Source organism: Myxocyprinus asiaticus, chromosome 16 (assembly GCF_019703515.2).
Source record: "Myxocyprinus asiaticus isolate MX2 ecotype Aquarium Trade chromosome 16, UBuf_Myxa_2, whole genome shotgun sequence".
NCBI classification, from domain to species: domain Eukaryota; kingdom Metazoa; phylum Chordata; class Actinopteri; order Cypriniformes; family Catostomidae; genus Myxocyprinus; species Myxocyprinus asiaticus.
In genome coordinates this window covers 31,933,775-31,952,275 of record NC_059359.1, presented here as the reverse complement: position 1 = coordinate 31,952,275, position 18,501 = coordinate 31,933,775, and the positions used below count along the sequence as shown (strand labels likewise).

General features: G+C 37.1%; 2 protein-coding genes across 2 annotated transcripts in view; one reads left to right on the top strand and one right to left on the bottom strand.

The window, feature by feature from the left end:
- The window catches only part of abcb5 (ATP-binding cassette, sub-family B (MDR/TAP), member 5), a 236,690-nt gene that overhangs the window by 112,164 nt on the left and 106,025 nt on the right, over positions 1–18,501 (top strand). The window lies entirely within an intron of this gene.
- Positions 14,124–17,206, bottom strand: tmem196b (transmembrane protein 196b). The gene is made up of 4 exons (XM_051720460.1): positions 16,822–17,206; positions 16,136–16,192; positions 15,683–15,937; positions 14,124–14,968 (listed from the first exon to the last, which is right to left on the bottom strand). The coding sequence occupies exons 1-4, from the start codon at positions 16,984–16,986 to the stop codon at positions 14,906–14,908; spliced, it is 540 nt and encodes a 179-aa protein (XP_051576420.1). The 5' UTR covers positions 16,987–17,206; the 3' UTR covers positions 14,124–14,905.

Below are 18,501 nucleotides of genomic sequence, written 5' to 3'. Positions count from 1 at the left end.
GCATATTTACATTGAAAAACACTTTAATACAACAACCAGGAAGAAGAGAGAAAGGGAGAGAAAAGGCTTAACATGAAAATAGTCTATTACTCACTGGATTAGTGTTGTCGATTTATCAGTAAATAATGTTTATCATAAGGGAAATGTAAGAAAATCATGTTAAATGTTTTAACTAAACCTGTACTTCTGTACTTTTATTTTGAATTAATGCATTAATGCAGTTTTTCCTACCTCTCTCTCTGACATATGCAATAAAATGTAATGGCATGTCATGAAAGGGTGCGTTTACTGGTGTTTTAAAATCCCAGTGGTGGGAAACAATTAACATGCACTTGAATGCTATATGATTTTGACAAAATTATCTTGCTTCTGACAGAAAACACGACAGAAGATGTCCACCGATGTCAGTGATCTTCCCCCAGCCGTTTCTGTCAAGTGTAATGTCCGTGTAAAGCAAAATCCGATATCTCATACAACTCACACAAAAGGTGTGTGTTTCAGGTCCATTTCTCTCCATATGTGAAACATTCTCAGCAGTTGTGTGACGCTAAAATACAGGACAAACGACATCGCATATGGAACGCAGTTTTTTCCCCTTAATTACGGGACGATTCCTTATTTTACAGGACATTTGGCAAATTTCGTTAATTAATTTTACCTGATACTGCTTCAGCATGAGGGTGACTCTCTCTCTCCACTCATTGTCATAAATTCCCTCAGTCGATGATGCCGGTGACAACGGTTGTCAGGGGTGGGGTATGGCAGAATTCAAGTGATAATGCACCAATTACAACAAAGAATCTCCAGTTTCACAAAACAGCATCCAATACAGTTAAAGGGAAACTAACACAACAGTAGATTATGGACTTCTGAAGCAGCAAAACAAGTGGGTATACTGAGGGTATACGCAAATATTGATCCTTAAGTCATTATACACAAACAGCCCTGGTTAAAAAGATACCTGCTGTGTTCACCAAGTGTACATTGTGCTGATTTTACCCCAAACTCTGAGTGTTATGCAGAGCACAGTGATTGGTGAAGCTCTTAAGAAAGGGAGAAATAATTAAAAAAAGAGACTAATTTCATATTTTCTTCATGGATTAAGGAGTGGTGCAAGGTTCTAGATGAATACTCTGAAAGCTGTTTGCGTGAGGGCTTGGGTTGACAGTTTATTCTCATTATAATAAGGCCTTTGCCTCAGTGAATGACATGATGAGAGGCAGACTCCAGACATCATATTGGCTCCTGATAGGACCTGTCTGGCTGGCAAAAGGGAGAGGATACGGGTAAAGAGATTAGAGAGGTGAGGATGAATGTAAACAGATCTAGCCTGTCTGAGTCTGAGGATTGGACTATGAATGAGTGCTTTCAGAATTGTGGTGGTTTTTATCTGTGGTGGTTTTTATCAGGCCTTTGGATGTGGTTGGACTACAGAGAAGTGAAACAAGGTGATTTTGAGCATTATAAATGCAGCTTGCTGTTCCCATGATGGACTAATGAGACTTGAGCCAAACCATCCAATAAAACATTTGTTGTTGAGAGACCAGTTTAAAAAATAGTGCATATCAATGAATCTTCAGAATGACAAGATGAAGAGCAGATCCAGAGTGAAAATAAGCCAAAGTGTTTTAACATTGACAGAAAAAGGAACAGTATTTGTTTTATTCTCTAATTCAATGAAAAGAATCAGGGACATGTTGTACTTATGAAGTGCAACAGTAAGGAGAAAACTGTATTATTTTGATTATACTTCTTTAAAGTATTAAAATGAATGAGATACAGTAAGTTAATAGGTTTGGTCTTATTGAAACAGATCTGCTTATTATGCTGCTGCAAAGTACTAAGACTCGCTACTGATAGAACACAGAGACATGCTGTGTTGAGCATGTAAGACATGTTGCTGTTACTGCACAATTAGACAGCATACGTACAATTCCCATGAAGCAGTTCTAGACAAGTGGTGCTGGAGAGGAGGAGGGGTTTAGAGAGAAAACTCGTGTAGCTTGCCACAGTGAGACCAGCTAACCTGAAAAAAACTGAGACAATTTAAATGTAGAAAAAGAGAGCATATGCAAGTTGACTGGCTAACAGATTACATGTTCAAAGGACCTATTAGCTTACACCATGTAGAGTGTCATGAATAAACTTAAAAAGTAATTTGTACAGTTCCCATTTATGATGTCAAAAGCTAAAAATGGGTCTAGCTGTTGAAAGTTAAATCTCTGTTTATCAGAGATCGAGTTTAGCATCTTATGCTCTGAGTGCACTTTTTTTACATTTAGAGACATTTTAAATTTTTTATTAAAATTGATCATTTTCAGTAAAATAAATCAGTTTGAGGCCCATCTGATCTGTTTTAATTTTTTGGATTAGACACTGTCCCATTGTTTCAACGTTCCTGGGGCCACTTAGCTACTCCATACCAGTCCAAATCATTACTCAGGATGTCATGCCAGACCACAAATACACATGCACACACACAAACCAACAAATACACAGGCATGAGTGTAATTCAACTCATGTTCAAACAGATAGCTCATCATGCTGATAATTCTGAGATACTAAGGATTAAACTTTGATTCATAGTACGCTTTATTGTAAAGGTACGGTCCAGATCTGCGAAACATTTGTTTCTGCACCCCAGGAACTAACTCTAAATTTACTAACCCATTTGGCTAAGCATCGCTGACAGGTCAAGTTAACTGGGCAATGCATATTGTATAAAGGCATTTTTGTTGCTCTGTGTGTGCTGGTTTGACCTACATTAAGGGGATGAAACTGGCCTCACAATGTAGGAAAACCTGACATTTTTTCATTGTGATGGCTAAATAAACATACAAAATGACATTTTAATGAAAATGTAAAAATGCAAAAATGGCTTCTGTGAGGGTTAGGTTTAGGGGTAGGGTTAGCAGATGGAAAATATCATTAAGCCAGTATAAAAACCATTACGCCAATGGAAAGTCCTCATAATAACTGGAGTACCAACATGTGTGTTTGTGTGTGTGTGTGTGTACAGGTTTAACCTCCATTGTGGGGACAAGGATACTAAAACCTGAGATCACCTACATAAGGGAAATGGCTTAGTAAACATACTAAACGATGTTTTTTTGAACATGTTAAAATGCAAAAAGGTTTCTGTAAGGGTTAGGTTTAGGGGTAGGGTTAGGGGATAGAAATTATCGTTAGATCCGTATAAAATCCATAGATGTCTATGAAAGGTCCCCATGATGATATAAAACAAAACATGTGTGTGTGTGTGTGTGTGTGAGTGTGTGTGTGTGTGTGTGTGTGTGTGTGTTGACATTCGGGTCACTAAGAGTACTACAGCTGTGTGTGGGGATGAATATGGGACATTGGGGTAACAGACAGAGGTCGGGGGTTGTAGGCTGAGGGAGCTGCATGAGCAGGGGAGGGGACGGACAGCCTGAGCCAAAAACAACAGAGAAAGGGGACGGATGCTCCCGCTGACTCTGCAGCCTGCACTCGAGGGAAGCATAGCTTCAACCGTCCTCCCACCAACACTCCTTAATGTTCACTTTGCAGCTGGGGAAAGAGAGAGATTTTGTTTAGTGGTCATGCACTGGTTGTCTGAGGCATTCAAATTTGTGTGACCCTTTTTCGATTCATGTGGGGTACTTAGAACTGCAGACATCTGAATATTTTTCGTTTTGTCAGCTTTAGGGCCTTGCATTGCACCAACAATAAATTCTGTGGAGGGTTTTTTTAAGCCGGAGAGATCTCCAAAAATGTGTGGGAGCAACAACAATATCTCCTCTCTTGTCTGCACCATCACAATTTTTCCATCATGCTAACTGTTCAATTCACCTACAGGCGTCGTTTTCCCAAGGAGCTACTCCTGCCTGTCAGTACACAATCACTGGCCCACTAAACAATGTTTTTCTTGGAACATTGTGTAGACAGCCACAGTTTCTTTATTATGAACTCACTGGCAGAAATGTGTGGTGAAAACTCACTTTAGCACAAAGAATAACCTGAATTCATGATATTTGGATGAATATCGTGTTACCTCTCAGAGCTTCTGGCCGCTTGTTTGTTTAACTTTAATCAAGTGACTTAACGGCATGACTATGAAGTTAGCCCATCTCAGCCAGTGAAAGCTTCACAAGGGTGGCAGGCAATGTTAGACAGACAGACAGACAGAAGTGGAGAAAGTCAAATAGCCCAAGGAAGGCAGAGCGTGAGAGTGAGACAAGCAGTTTGAGAGATACACACGGCGAGCGAGAGCAATAGGAACAGAGAGAGAAAGTCTACAATGAAAGAGATGCAAAGTGAGCATGGAGAACTCTGCCACCCTTCAGCCCTTTCCCACAGGACACTGAAAGCTACACCCCTCCTGAATGATCTCCAGGCCACAGTTCCTGGAAACGCCACTTTGACCTTCGTGCAGCCTATAGACACTTTCTCCTATTCACAGGAGATATGTAGAGTTCCAATTAGATGGGGCTGAACAAAAGGGGGAGAGAATTATACCTGCTACTACTGCTACTAATAGGGGGTTGGTACAAGAGTATATAAAGTGATAAATACAGTGTTAAATACCAAAATATAAAAGCAAATGGAATCTGCAAACAAATGATGCCAGAGTTTTTCTCAGAACTAACTACACTTTTCTGAGCTATTTTTACAATGCCTGTTTCAAGGTAATGTTTAGTGGATGTATGAAGTAAGTTCCTCTCAAGTTCACGCAAGTATCCAGCGAGGAACCACAGGTGTAGTTCATCACATTACAGTCATTATGGACATGTTCCACTAACATTTGGCAAACAGCGAGTGTCACAATACTTCACTTTGAACAGTATATCTTTTATTCTATCATTTCAAACCAAATACATTTATTTTGCTTTGAAATAAATGACACTTGTTCTGTATTTTTTTATTTAATGCAATGGCATTCATACATTTTTAAGTCTGCCATAAATTTGTCCAAATAAAAGTGTTCTTTTAAGGGCCACAGTATACTTGAAATTTGGTAGGAAATTCATCAAGTATAAATAAACATGAGTCACCGGCATTGTAACTAATGCATAAATGCAAAAGAACTTGATTAATCATCCAGTGATGCTTTAAGCAGTTACAAAATTTAAATTGAATTCCATAAGCTGAAGACAGCAAATAAAATTAAAAGGGTTCAGTCTTTATGAGGCCTTCATCTGAGTAAATAAAATTAAGTAATAAATTGTGTGTGCAAGTTTGTTTGTGCACTCTTGCATGGGTGAATGTGAGTGTAAAAGCATGTACTATTTGTATGTGCACCTGCAGTTCACGCCTATAACAGCCATCTGCTGGACATTACAGAGGTGAGGGTGGGTCGCTGTTTGTCTGCTGAGGAGATGACTGACACAGCACATGAGGGGTTTGTGTTAACTAGGGAGCGGCTGAGTCACATAGACTACAATAATAAACTAGTCTGAATCATTTACATATAGTCATTAAACAATGGAAAAAAAAATACAGTTCACAATATCTTCAAATTGTCATTTATGTATTTATTTATTTTGACTCAAGAGAAAAGAAAACTATTGAAGTCCAACTGATTAAAAACCTAATAAAACACTAAAGATATTTTTTTTATTTAACCAATAAAGGTTCACTCAGTAATTTTTTTCCTCGTTTAAAACGTTTTACTTAACATATGTATAAAATCATGACCACTCATGTGAGATGAAGAGTTCAGTCATATCAGTAATCTTATAAAAGCTTTTTTATTTAACATGGGGCAGGGGCGCCTCATGGGGGCAGCCAAGTTAGCATCACATGACCATCTGAATAATACTCTTAAGCTCAGTAACTGCCCTGTTTTTGGACACTCTTGTTCATGGAGTAAATTAATCCTGGCTTACTGTGCATAGTGAATTTCTACAATGGCACTGGTAACTGAAAACTACTGTGTTGGAATAATGCAGCATCCAGGCCACTAGGTGTCAATGTAAGTCAATGTAAGCCACTTTCACATACTTAAAAAAAAAACAATTACTGAGTGCTCCTTTAATGCAGAGATATTTCAGAAATGTCCTAATTAATTAGAATTAATCCTACAATCTTTTCTATGAACATACAGAGCAGTTGTTTTGCTATTTTGGTTTTGTTTATTTTTCTTTTCTTTTTTTTTAAGATTATATAAATATGGCAATAAATATGACCAGTGGGCACACATCTCTATATTAAAACTCCCATGCATAGAAACCAATGTGAAGATTGAGATACTAAAGAGTTTTGTCCTTCAGAAAAATAAATAAATAAAAATAAATAAAATAAATACAAATAAATAAAATAAATTCCAGCATGAATTAAACAATTAAATTAAATCTGAATTAAATTAATGAATAATTAATTTGTTATTAAAACAACTATAGTCGCATTAAAACATATTTATAAATGGACTGATAAAGCCTTCAGCAACTTTAGTTGCCTGTGGGCTTAAATAGGTTAATGGTGGCATAAACTAATAACAAGGTTACCGATAGAATTCCAAAAACTGATCATGTATTACAGAAACATGCTTAACTGTTTAAAAGAAAACTGACAAATTTTTAATCTGATCAGGGATCAGACAAAGTGCCCTAAAATGGTGTGCTACTATGGGAAATTACCTCTAAAATTTACAGACAATTAGTTAGTCATTAATAAAGTTGGTAAGCCTCCTCTCCCACTGACCACTTCCTTGTATTTCTCTGTGTCTGTGTTCTCCATTATAGGTGGGGTTGGCAGACCTCAGCTGCTACAGTGTCAACGTGACCTGTCACAAGAGAATTCCCTTCATCTTCTCCATCTAAAACACTCCATCAGCACACATGCCGCTACCTGGTAGAGCTCTCTGTGTGAGTGGTCACATCAACAAAATCTGTGCTATGCATTATATCTACAGTAATGTGTTAGCAGAGTGTGAAAGCCAAAGGCAACTGTTATTTTTGAACTTCAGTCAATAGAACTTTCTGCCTTCAAAATCAAGTCAGCGACACCTCTGAAATGAACCACACAACGACATACTGTATGAATTTCCAAATATCTTCTGCCAGAGCGATGAGCCAGCAAACAATATGAGAGGACTACTTCCTGTCTCCACTGGTTTCCTCCAAATACTTACTCATATTGGGACTGCTGTGTGGTTTAATACACAGAGAGGCAGTTATGGAGAGAACATCCCCTCCACTGCAGGTTACCCTAAATTCTCAGTGGCTCTGGGAGGGGAGCAAAGAGATGATTTACACAGCTCATCCCTCAGGCACCGCCAACTGTGAGTCACAAAATCTTTGCTAGTATGAGTCAGTGGAACAAGGTCGCTGCTCATCCAGCAAATGTGGAGAGTGACCAGCGAGAGAAAAGAACAGACTGATTTAAAGAAAGTTTGTTCCAGCTGATTGAGCAAGTTTTCCTCAGACAAATGTCCATAAAACATTTTCTACCTAGAACAGGGTGTGTTTATATTTATCCAAGATAAAATGGGAAAGTTTTAGAATGTTAGGGATATGAATAGGCTATTGGGAACCTTGCCACATTTGCAACACAACTGTTAAAGAAATATTCTGGGTTCAATACAATTTAAAGGAATAGTTCACTCATAAATGAAAATTCTGGCATTATTTTCTCAGCCTTACTGTATGCCACTCTGATAGCTTGGTGTGAGGGACAGACTGAAATTTAAAGGAATATTCTGGGTTCAATACAAGTTAAAGGAATATTCCGGGTTCAATGCAAGTTAAGCTCAATCGACAGCATTTGAGACATAATGTTGGTTACCAAAAAAAAAAAAACAACAACAAAAAAAAAACATTTTGACTCATCCCTCCTTTTCTTAAAAAAAAAAATAAATTAAAAAAAAGCAAAAATTGAGGTTAAAGTGAGGCAGTTACAGTGGAAGCTGTCATTACATCGTTATGGCACCGAAGTTGTAAAATTGGCTATAACTTAACACAGTAAAGGTTAGTAAGCGTTTCACACTAAGATTATGTTAACACTAGGGCTGTCAAATGATAAACAATTTTCTTGTAGTTAATCACGATTAATCGCAGCATCTCATGAGTGGCCAAAATATGCTTCATTCAGATGTATTTATTGTTTTTCAGTCATTTACACACAACCTACATTACAAACAGAGTTGGTACAACATAAAATGAACACAGCACTATATATATATATATATATATATATATATATATATATATATATATATATATATATATATATATATATACAGTATTCCCCTTAATTCATTGTTTAATTTGTACTATATATATATAGTATATATATAGTTGTATGTGTATTATGGCAGGACATATTTGCTTCCTTTTTTGATGTTTTAACAGATATAATTTTCAGAGGAGCACAGTGGAATTAAATAGGCTAGCACTGGTCATGTGACTATTTGCACCACTCATGCAAAATAAAAGTCTGCACTGTTATTTACAACTGACAACTTTGTGTAATAGGGATATGCCTGAAGCCGAATACCTTATTCAGAAAGGCACGAATAATGACTTCAAAATGAATAATGGATTCAAATGAATAATATAAAAAATATTAGTATGACTGATTATCCAAGAAGCACAAGGATAAAAAATGAATCTGTGCAGCCAATATTTCTAAAGTGAAAACTTTATGAATGGAAATGATCAGATGACCGCGGTCTCGACTCCGTATGTGGTCTCTGTTAATTGTGCGCATATGGAGCTTATCAAGTGTAACATTAATTAAGATACGACATCATATACACTTTCCACTTCTTGAAATGTCTGTTAATGTATCACACGATTCACACGTGATTCTCATGTATTATTTATAGCCTAAACCTGAGCGCGATGTTAAATTCCTGACATGAAGTGATTTAACGTCAGAGCTCGTCTATCCTTCTCTTAAAGATGACGACATTTATATCCACATGAGCGATTAACCTGGTTAAGACTTTATTCAGAAAAAAAGTTAAAATGCTCCATAAAGGTTTAAATGCTCCATAGAGTATTCATTTATTAGGAGTATTCCTCCTTATGTAAAACGAAGAAACTGAAACATGCTCTGTCTTTTTTCTTCTTCTTCTTTAAACTGTGCTAAATTTGAAAATGTTAAATGTTCTTGAACTCTGGTAAGGCACTATATAAATGTAACATTATTATTATTATTATTATTATTATTATTATTATTATTTAACGAAATAATGGTGTCCTATCGTAAAAAATCCTGATGGACTTACGGGACTTTCACCTGTTTGTAGGCTATATTGATTTTATTTTATTTATTTTAATGTTTGAATTTGTATTTATTATTCACTGCAGAATGTATGTTTGACATTTGACATTTTACTTGACATCTCCTGTTTCCAGAATAATGCTTTTATACATGCACAGATTAACAAAAATTCTGTTTCATGCAGATATTAATATCAGAAATACCAGGAGAAACCAAAGTTAACAATATATTCCACAGTTAATATGGCCAACAAATTCAGCTTCATCCGGTAAGAAGAAACATTTTTAATTATAATTTAATTAAATAATGATTGTATAATAATAATAATAATAATAATAATTATTATTATTATTATTATATTATTATTAGGCTATTATTATGAAAAGGCATACACAAGGCATATTTTGTTAATAGAAACTATAAACGTAAGAGTAACATTTACAAATGGGCGTTTAATTTAGTTTTAAAGCACTTCCGGTGTAAGCCCCGCCCACACCCGGTTCTATCCAAATACAGAGACAAACGCAGATAATTAACTAGTGATGGGAAGATCAGATCATTTTACTGACTTGAATCTTTGAGTTTCGTTCAGCAAAATGAACGAATCTTTATTCAAGTCATATAGTTAATTTCGTTCATTTGAGCCGAATTAAATTCAAATGTTACATTTTCAATAGCCAAATCCCCCCCAACACGTCTACTTACGCACACTTTGATTATAGTCCCAATAAGGAAAAATTGATAATGCAGCCAAGGACAAATTATGAGAAACAGAAAGATTAGTTCACCTCTGGAATCTTCTTGTCGGAGTCGTTCGTTCTTTTGTCACTGCATAGCGTATATGGCTGTCACGTGACAAAAGAACGAACGACTCGGACCAGAAGAATCGCGAGGTGAACTAATAATTTCTGTTTCCTGTACAGCACCTATGCGGTTTTCAAGTAACAAATGAACAGAGGTTGCGCAATGCACATGCACGGCCAACACAAAATGAACAAATCGCTCTCTGACACTACTCGTTCTTCTGGGTCACATAAAAGATTCGTTCAAAATGAACGAAACATTCATGAACGACCCATCACTAATATGAACAAATACTGATACAAATACAGATAATGGCTTCGCTACACACCCCTACTGTGTAAAATACATTAACAACTCCTTTTAGACACCTTTCACTCCGTTCGGTGGGATTAAATGTGCTAATGACAGTGTAGATTACCTGCAGGGTTCCAGCATCTTCTGCAGTTCTACAGTGGCTAGTGCACTATCAAACACACTATTATGCAGAGACACTGGGACAGAACCTTGGAGACTGTGTGCAGCAGGGTTTCCATTAGCTGGAAATGTCTGACAAATAAAAAAAAATTTTGCGCTGCGCTGCCATGGAGGACTTTCCCGACAGTTTGCGAAATTCAAAAGCAGCCTGCGTTATTCCCGTCTCGCGTGCCAGTTTAAAACCCTTCCTCTAGCGCATCGGTTGTTTAACAGGTGAGTAGATCCTGAAATTCATGCACAAACTCAACGGGAGAATTAATACATGATAACATAAACAAACAACATACAAGAATGGCTCTCACCCATTTGGGGTGATTTAATCAGAAGTGGACGAGACACATCACCGTTATAACTGGTCATATTATGCTTCTTTTTTTGACCACTTGTGTTTGGATTTCGCGGGAGAGACTGATATAATGGCACATTAATCATTACGCCTATGTCAGTGTATTATTGCATTATATAGTGAAAAAGTAAAAGAAGAAAAAGAAAGCGCTGAAAATGCGCACCTTTTCTCTTCATTATACTTGCATTTAATCTAAGCTCAAACATGATATTAGGAGCAGAATTCGAAGTAATTTAGTGTAATACCTGAATTAACAGAGCTTCAAATGTGCGTGCTTAGAGATGAGATGAATGGATTTTTTCCAGTTTATCCAGCAAACTTTATCATTCCTGGACACGATGGCCAGCACTTAAACTCAGGTGTGCAGTACAAGGCAAGTGTTTAAATGGCCGCTGCAATCATGTTATGAGCACTATCTAACGGTGTTTTTTGTGTGCCTCCTCTTTGGCGCCCTCCCAGCAGGTGGCGCCCTAGGCGACCGCCTAGTTCACCTGTCCCTAGAAATGGCCCTGACCATAACACATATATGTGCTTTTCTAAAGAAAAGGAGGGGCAAGTCAAAATTATGTTTTGTGGTAATCAATGTTATTCCAAAAATGTTGTTGATTGATCTTAACTTTCTTTAAGCTCAATCGCCGGCTTAATAAAAATGCAAAAAATAAATAAATAAATAAATAAATAAATAAATAATAATAATAAAAAAAAAAAAATACAAAATAAATAATAATTCTAGAGTAAGTAGTTTTTCTAAAAATGTATGTCCACATATGTGTACAGCAGGACTAAGTTGTGAAATTTTAAATGATACCAAGCTATAGAAAGTCAGATTTTGTTTATCAAACTGTCTGTTATGTTTTCAGGAGTGTTGGTTATTCATGTTTAGAGATGCTACAGACATCACAGCTGATTTTTTATGTGTATTGGGAAAAGCACAAAATAAAACTATACAAATAAAAGTTATTTGAGTTGATTTGACTTTTATGTTTCAATGTTTTTTTTTTGTTTTTTTTTTCTACTTTGGCAACAAAATCTAAATTTTCTCTCTTTGCAAACAAACAAGTGATAGTCAGTGCTGAAGCATTTTACCTATCAGAAATTAGCACCATTATTTCAGATAAAAGTAATGGCCAGCATCGTCCAATCACTGGCGACCATGTTTAAAATAAAATTATACATTATAAATTCTAAATCGAAGTATTGATTTCCATTGTCCCATTTCTGCCAAGCATTTTGAGTGGTTCAAACATCATCTGCAGCCTGAAATTGAACTTCTGATAGGAAGTTTGGATTAAATGCACTTAGCTTCATAGGAAAGCTAAGATGCTCTCTTGCTCCCTATTTAGTGAATGGCTTAACCTCCAGTGTGCTGTCTGTCTGCACTGGTCTCAGAACAGTTTGAAATGCACTGTATTTTCAGCTTAACTCCATATACAGTAGGTCAAGGTCAGGGTCAATTTATTTATAGAGCACATTTAAAAACAACAAGTGTTTACCGAAGTGCTGTACATGGGCAAATTAAACAATGAATTAAGGGGAAATAAAAAAGATTGACATTAAATACAATAAACAACACAATATACATTCATACAAAAGCCAAAGAACATAGATATGTCTTCAGACTTGATTTAAACATGTAAAGAGTAGGAGCGGATCTAATGTCCAGAGGTATGTTATTCCATAGTCTAGGGCTGACTACGGAGAAGGCACAATCCCCTTTAAACTTCAAGCAGTAAATCCTCTGAAATCCTCTGAAAGCAAATTTGTTTTCTCAGTGTGAAAATGCACAGTAAATTTTGGATTTCTAATGATAACCTTGTGCTGTTGTACACATTAGTGTACATTGTGTTTAGCAACGTGGCATTTCGTGATATATAGCTCATATAAAAAAGGCATATCGGATGAAAGTAAAGACTAATCTTTTGACTCAAACAGGTTTTAATGTAAAAACTTAATTTGGTTTCTTACCATGTAGTTCTGTTTCTCCTAAAGACAAACTCAGTTGTGATCAGCGCCATGCTGTTTTGTCACATGACCATCGAACGTTTAACCCTTTACTGACAGCCCAGAGTCTCCTGGACTGTCTTTAATGGTGTTCTCCCTCCGTCTTTTTTAGAGTTTGACAGGAAAGAGCTGTGTGAAGAAGATCCTTCAAAAATTATTCTTTTTCATTCCACAGAAACAATAACAGCATGCGTACGGGCAAATAATGCCAGAGTTTTCATTTCTGGGTGAACTGTTTCTTTAAGGCTTCTATTATAAGTAGAAAGAGCCAAAATTATTTTCTGTGGTAACTGAGAGCATGCCACAGATACTGTTGTATTTAGCCTGAAATATTCCTTTAAGAGTGAAACTTTGTTTAGTTTTCTTCTGTACACAATTTAGTTCTGATCAACCGCATTAAATCCTTCATGTCACACCTCATTATCAGAATTTAATGAGCATTACAAACAGAACTAGAGAAGAAAACATTGCATAGGGATGACCACAGCTGTGTAGACACTGGAAACAGCAAGCCCATCATTTGTTTTTGTTTTTTTATTTGTAATTGTTTTACTTTTTTCCATGTTCACATCATCAGTCTGAAAATTATTAGAGACTTTTCAGAGTAGAGGGGGAGGTGGCCAGAGACCACATTTCTTTTACATGGGATATTAATCAAGAAGCTAATAAATTGTGTGTTAAACGACTTAGTGCCCCCAGTACATATCATGGGAATTAACCAAATGAAGCTCTATATACCCATAGGACAAAGGAATGCTTCTGTTTATAACAATGATTTGTGGATGGTTCATGGGCTGTCAGCTTCTGAGGCACAAAGTGGAAGACAGGGGAAAAGGGGCAGCAGGGGCTGAGTTATAGTGTCTGAGACACAGCGCCCTCTAGGATCCTCACAGTTGCAGAGACAGCATTCAGATATTTCTCCTGAGATATATATGTATATATATAAAACAGGAAAGGAATAACTTCTGGTAGGATATCTTGAACACCTAAGTGATATCCACCAGTACTGCTTACTGCTATGTTATTCCACTTAAAGGGACAGTTAACCCAAACATTACATTTCTGTTATCATTTACTCACCTTTATGTTGTTCAAAACCCACACCAGTATGACTGACTTTGTTCAGTGAAACACAAAAGATGTTAGACCGAATGTTCAGCTGCAGTCACCATTCACTTTCATTGCATGGAATAAGGTTTTGTGTGCCAAGAAAACAACATAATGTTTTTCTTAAAATATTTATTTACATGTGTTTAATATATGTTTTATGTTTAAATTAAGATAATTACTTGTATTGATCTAGTATGAGTCTCTATTACAACTTATTGAAGCTAAACATACAAACACAATATAACAGGTCCATTTTTTTGGTGATCTTCCTAATTGCCTGGGGCTGGACCTTAGGACCGTTTAATGTTTAACAATACATTTTGAAACATTAAATAAATGTCTGTTGATATATACACGTGTACAGGATTCCCTGATTGTATTCTGCTGATAGGCACTCCATGCTCCACTCCAGTGAGCATGCTGACACATTTCACCAGCAGATGTCGCTGTTGTTTTGTGAGCTCAGAAGAATATTAGCAGCCATTCACGGTTTCCATCACTTGTCCGCTGGCATTCAGATGTCACTTCACAGGGTGTTTCTCAAACGGAAGGCTGCAGCCTAGTTAGGCTGTGTCCTTCCTTGACCAGTCCTTCTGAGGCTATAGGCTAGACTCCTCAGCATTCAGTGCTAGAATGAGACAGTCTAGTAAGTGTGCATTGCCAGGGCCGCAGTAATGCACAGGCTTACCTGGGCTTAATCTCGTGGGGCCCGCGGAAGCAGGGGGGCCCGAACTCCCCCTACTCCCCCCAAACGAAGGCTGCGAAACGAGGCTGCCTTCCAAGTGTCCTCACAATTGAGACGGCCTTCAGTGGTGCTTGATGATGTTGCAGCCGAGATATCCAGCCTAACAAGGCTACAGCCTTCCGATTGAGAAGCACCTACTGAGTATCTGATCCTTCATTTAAAAAATGTTTATAATGAGTCAATCTTATGAGACCAGAACACAGATCTGAAGATTGGGAGCTTTATGGTAGTGAGATGCTCCTGTTGTGTGAGGTATCAGGAGGGCTACACTTCTCTCGAACATCCTGATAGGGCAGAGAAAACAGTCAGTGTAATCAACTCTCTCTCTGTCTCATATATATATATATATATGAGACAGACAGACACACACACAAACACACATAGAGAAAGCCTATGCCTTTAAAGCTAATGAACTTTTAACCTTTTGAAGATTATACATTTATACATTCATATAAATACTGTATATGTGTGTGTATATAAAAAGCTTTTTTTAAATGGCTCAGTAAATTTGATAACTGAGGAATAACTTTTTCATCTTTTGTTTGCAGATGCCACTTGTTTATTTTGTAATCTAAAGCAATGACATTCTGACATTTTTAAGTGGTCAAAACTGTCCAAGAACACTGTTGGGAACCACAGTATATTAGATTGTTCAGAGGTCAGTGTTCACTTTGTATGGGGCCCATTAATTGTATTCATTTACCCATTAATGTGTCACTGATCACCAAACCAGGAAAGAAGTAGACTCACTTCACCAAAGAGGACACTAAACACAATGTCATACTTACTGTACAATGCAAAAACAAATCCTTTAGTATTACAACTTGAAACATTAGAGTAACTCCTCATGGGTTTAGAGAGGCAATCTGAACTGTCACAACTTCACTAGGCAGATCAGTTTTACAAGCCAAATCCTGGTGCATTTCAAATAAAGTGACAACACAATAAAAGCAATAATGAATTATCAGTTACAATTGACCTACACATGCCAACTTCACCTTCTCGGTCATCTCCACAGAATGATGCAGGGACAAATCCCTTTCCAGAAACAATCTTTTCTGCTCACAGCTGGCAAGTCTGCAGGTGAGCCAGGTGGAGAGGGTGCAGCCAAAGATGCCCAGACAGGCCAGGCAGAGGAAGGCCAGGTGCAGATAGTACAGGCTGTCCACTTTTTTCACCATCGCCCGCACAAACTGCACATTGAGAATTCCCCCAATAAGTCCACATATGCAACAGGCTGAAAATAGGATCATCTGTGAGGTGAGGTAGGAAACAACAGGTGTAAGAAAACAACTAAATAAAAAAGTGTCTTATTACAAGATGGTATCACAAGAGGTATAAAGTAGGGACTAGAGCAATGTTTACAAATGGCTTGCAATGGTTATGTCTGTAAATATGTGTATAGATTAGATAAGAAATATTTATATTCTTGCTACTTGTATCACTCTTACAGTCAGTCCAGTCCTCTTCTTGGCACACAGTATCCCACAAAGTCCACAGACAAGAAACTGTGAAAGATACTGTAGATCTATTACTGGATCTAAATCAAACCTAGCTGGACCAGCACAGAAATGAAATTTCACATTGCATTGGATTTTGTGAAGATAAACTATTTGAATCATGCTGATTCACTCCACGCTAATATTTAGAATAATTATTTTCAATAATATTTTATTTAGTGTGCCAGTTCCACATATCGACACTGCACATAATGCAACATTATCATTATCAACAGCAATATTAAAGTGGATTGTGTGAGTTAGATAGAATGTATATTGATTCCAGATCATTGTAGTCAACAGTATAAAAAAAGATATTTAAAAAGTGTGTTGAAATGCATTACAATTATTATACAGATACACTGTACATACTATACAGATTTATTTGTATAATTTTGAAGTAGTGCATTTAAATTATCTGGCCCTTAAATGAGAAATGTGTGTTTACATGCACTTAAAAAAAACAATATATATGTAAATTGCTTTATTTGACATACTGAGCAAAATACAGCACATCATATAGGAACATTATTTCTGCATTTATATTTATATTAGTAAGATTCAGTTTCTTCTGTAATATCTACTGATAAATGGTCATATAAACCTCCTGCAGAAGTTGCAATAAACAAGTCTCTTACACACACGCCACTCCATATCGGTGTAGAGTAGGAGGTTTGGCTCTTCTGCGCCCACAGGACTTGTCTGATCCCCAGCATGCCCAGAGTGATGCTGGACAACCCGAGTCCCATATTAAAGACAGAGAGTACCAGCAAAGTCCAAACAAGCGCTCGCTTGGTGCACATGCTCCTGCGGGCATCATTCCTCAGACTGTGAAAAAGAATCAAAGGGAAAGAATCCCTCTCTCACCTCACCAACCAGTTATTACAGATCTTCCTGTACTCATTCCTGAGCTTTTGAGTTTAAAGTTATTAACTCAGCTTTCCCTTTTTCATGCATTTTATAAGAACCGTTACTGTTCGTCAGAAATAAGCAAAGCCAAAAATCTTTTACAAATCCTGGTGCATTTGCTTTCATTCATTGCATATAAATGCACGTTTCTCTGATTTCAGTACTCTTATAGGCGGTTTGTGATATGGCAAAACATGTCACATGACTACTTGACCTTTAACACACAAATCATGAATACACAGCTGAACAGTTTAAGGCCAGAGGAGGCCTACTTCTAGTGTACTCGCAGATGTCTTGAATTCTTATGTCATACATTTCAATAGTTCTAAATACAGCCCATTGTTGCATTAGCTTTAACTTTATAGGTCCTTAGTGGCAACATAACTGCTGGAGGTGTCATGCAGTGCAATCTCAGTGTTTCTATATGATAAACGTGTTATGTATTTATGTGAACGTTTTATGAGGACCAAATTACTTTGGAGATATGATAACAAAGTCTACGCTTACTGTGCACAAGATATGACTATGAGCCAATATATTAATTTAATAAAAATCATCTCATAAAAATCTGATTCTGAAATAGACTGGTGGGGGGAAGGGATTTATTCTTAGCTCCCATTCTCTGTATTACATAAACTCCAGATAGATGGCCGACTATCCAAGCTGATGTGCTCAGATCCCCCTCAGTGAGTGTGACACTGCTCAGCCACACTCTGCGTGTGATCCGGTGAAAGGGTCCTGCAACAAAGGCAGTCACATCCCATTATTCTCAGTTTGATGTGCCTCAGTGCTTGGGAAAAAGGGGCTCTGATACTTCTGAGAATGGCCACTCATGTGCTGCTCTACCTCCAGGCACTTCTCATTCACTTCCTGAGATCTGCAGCACAGGACGAGATCCCTCAGCCTGAAAAACCTTTGTTACAAATGTGTTAAATTGTTCTACTGCAGTTTTAAGACCAAACAAGCAAGCAGAAACAGAGTTAGGTAACAAAGTATGCACATGCAAGAGGAGTCATATATATCATAATTATGAGTTATGAGAACATAAATGACCAAGCAAAGTTGTATCTTCTGACAGGGAGAGTGTTCCGCAACAGCTATTGGGCCCCTCAGTAAAGTATATCATGCAATGAAGGGTAGCCGGTAGATTTTTTGGTGCCCTACGCAGACTGTGTGATCTGCTATAGGGAGCGGATGGCCTAGGTGCATTCAATTACAGTATGCTTATCCACTGGTAAAAAATAAAAAAAGAGCTTTTGCCAGTGTTCATTGTGCATTTGCTTAAGTTTGGTTTCTTTCGTATATTTTAGGACTTAAATGCATTACATGTTGTCTAAAAGTTTGCAGTAGTTTGAAAGATTATTCAGGCCGTACAGTCAGACAGAAAATGAGACAGTGTCTAAGTGGTT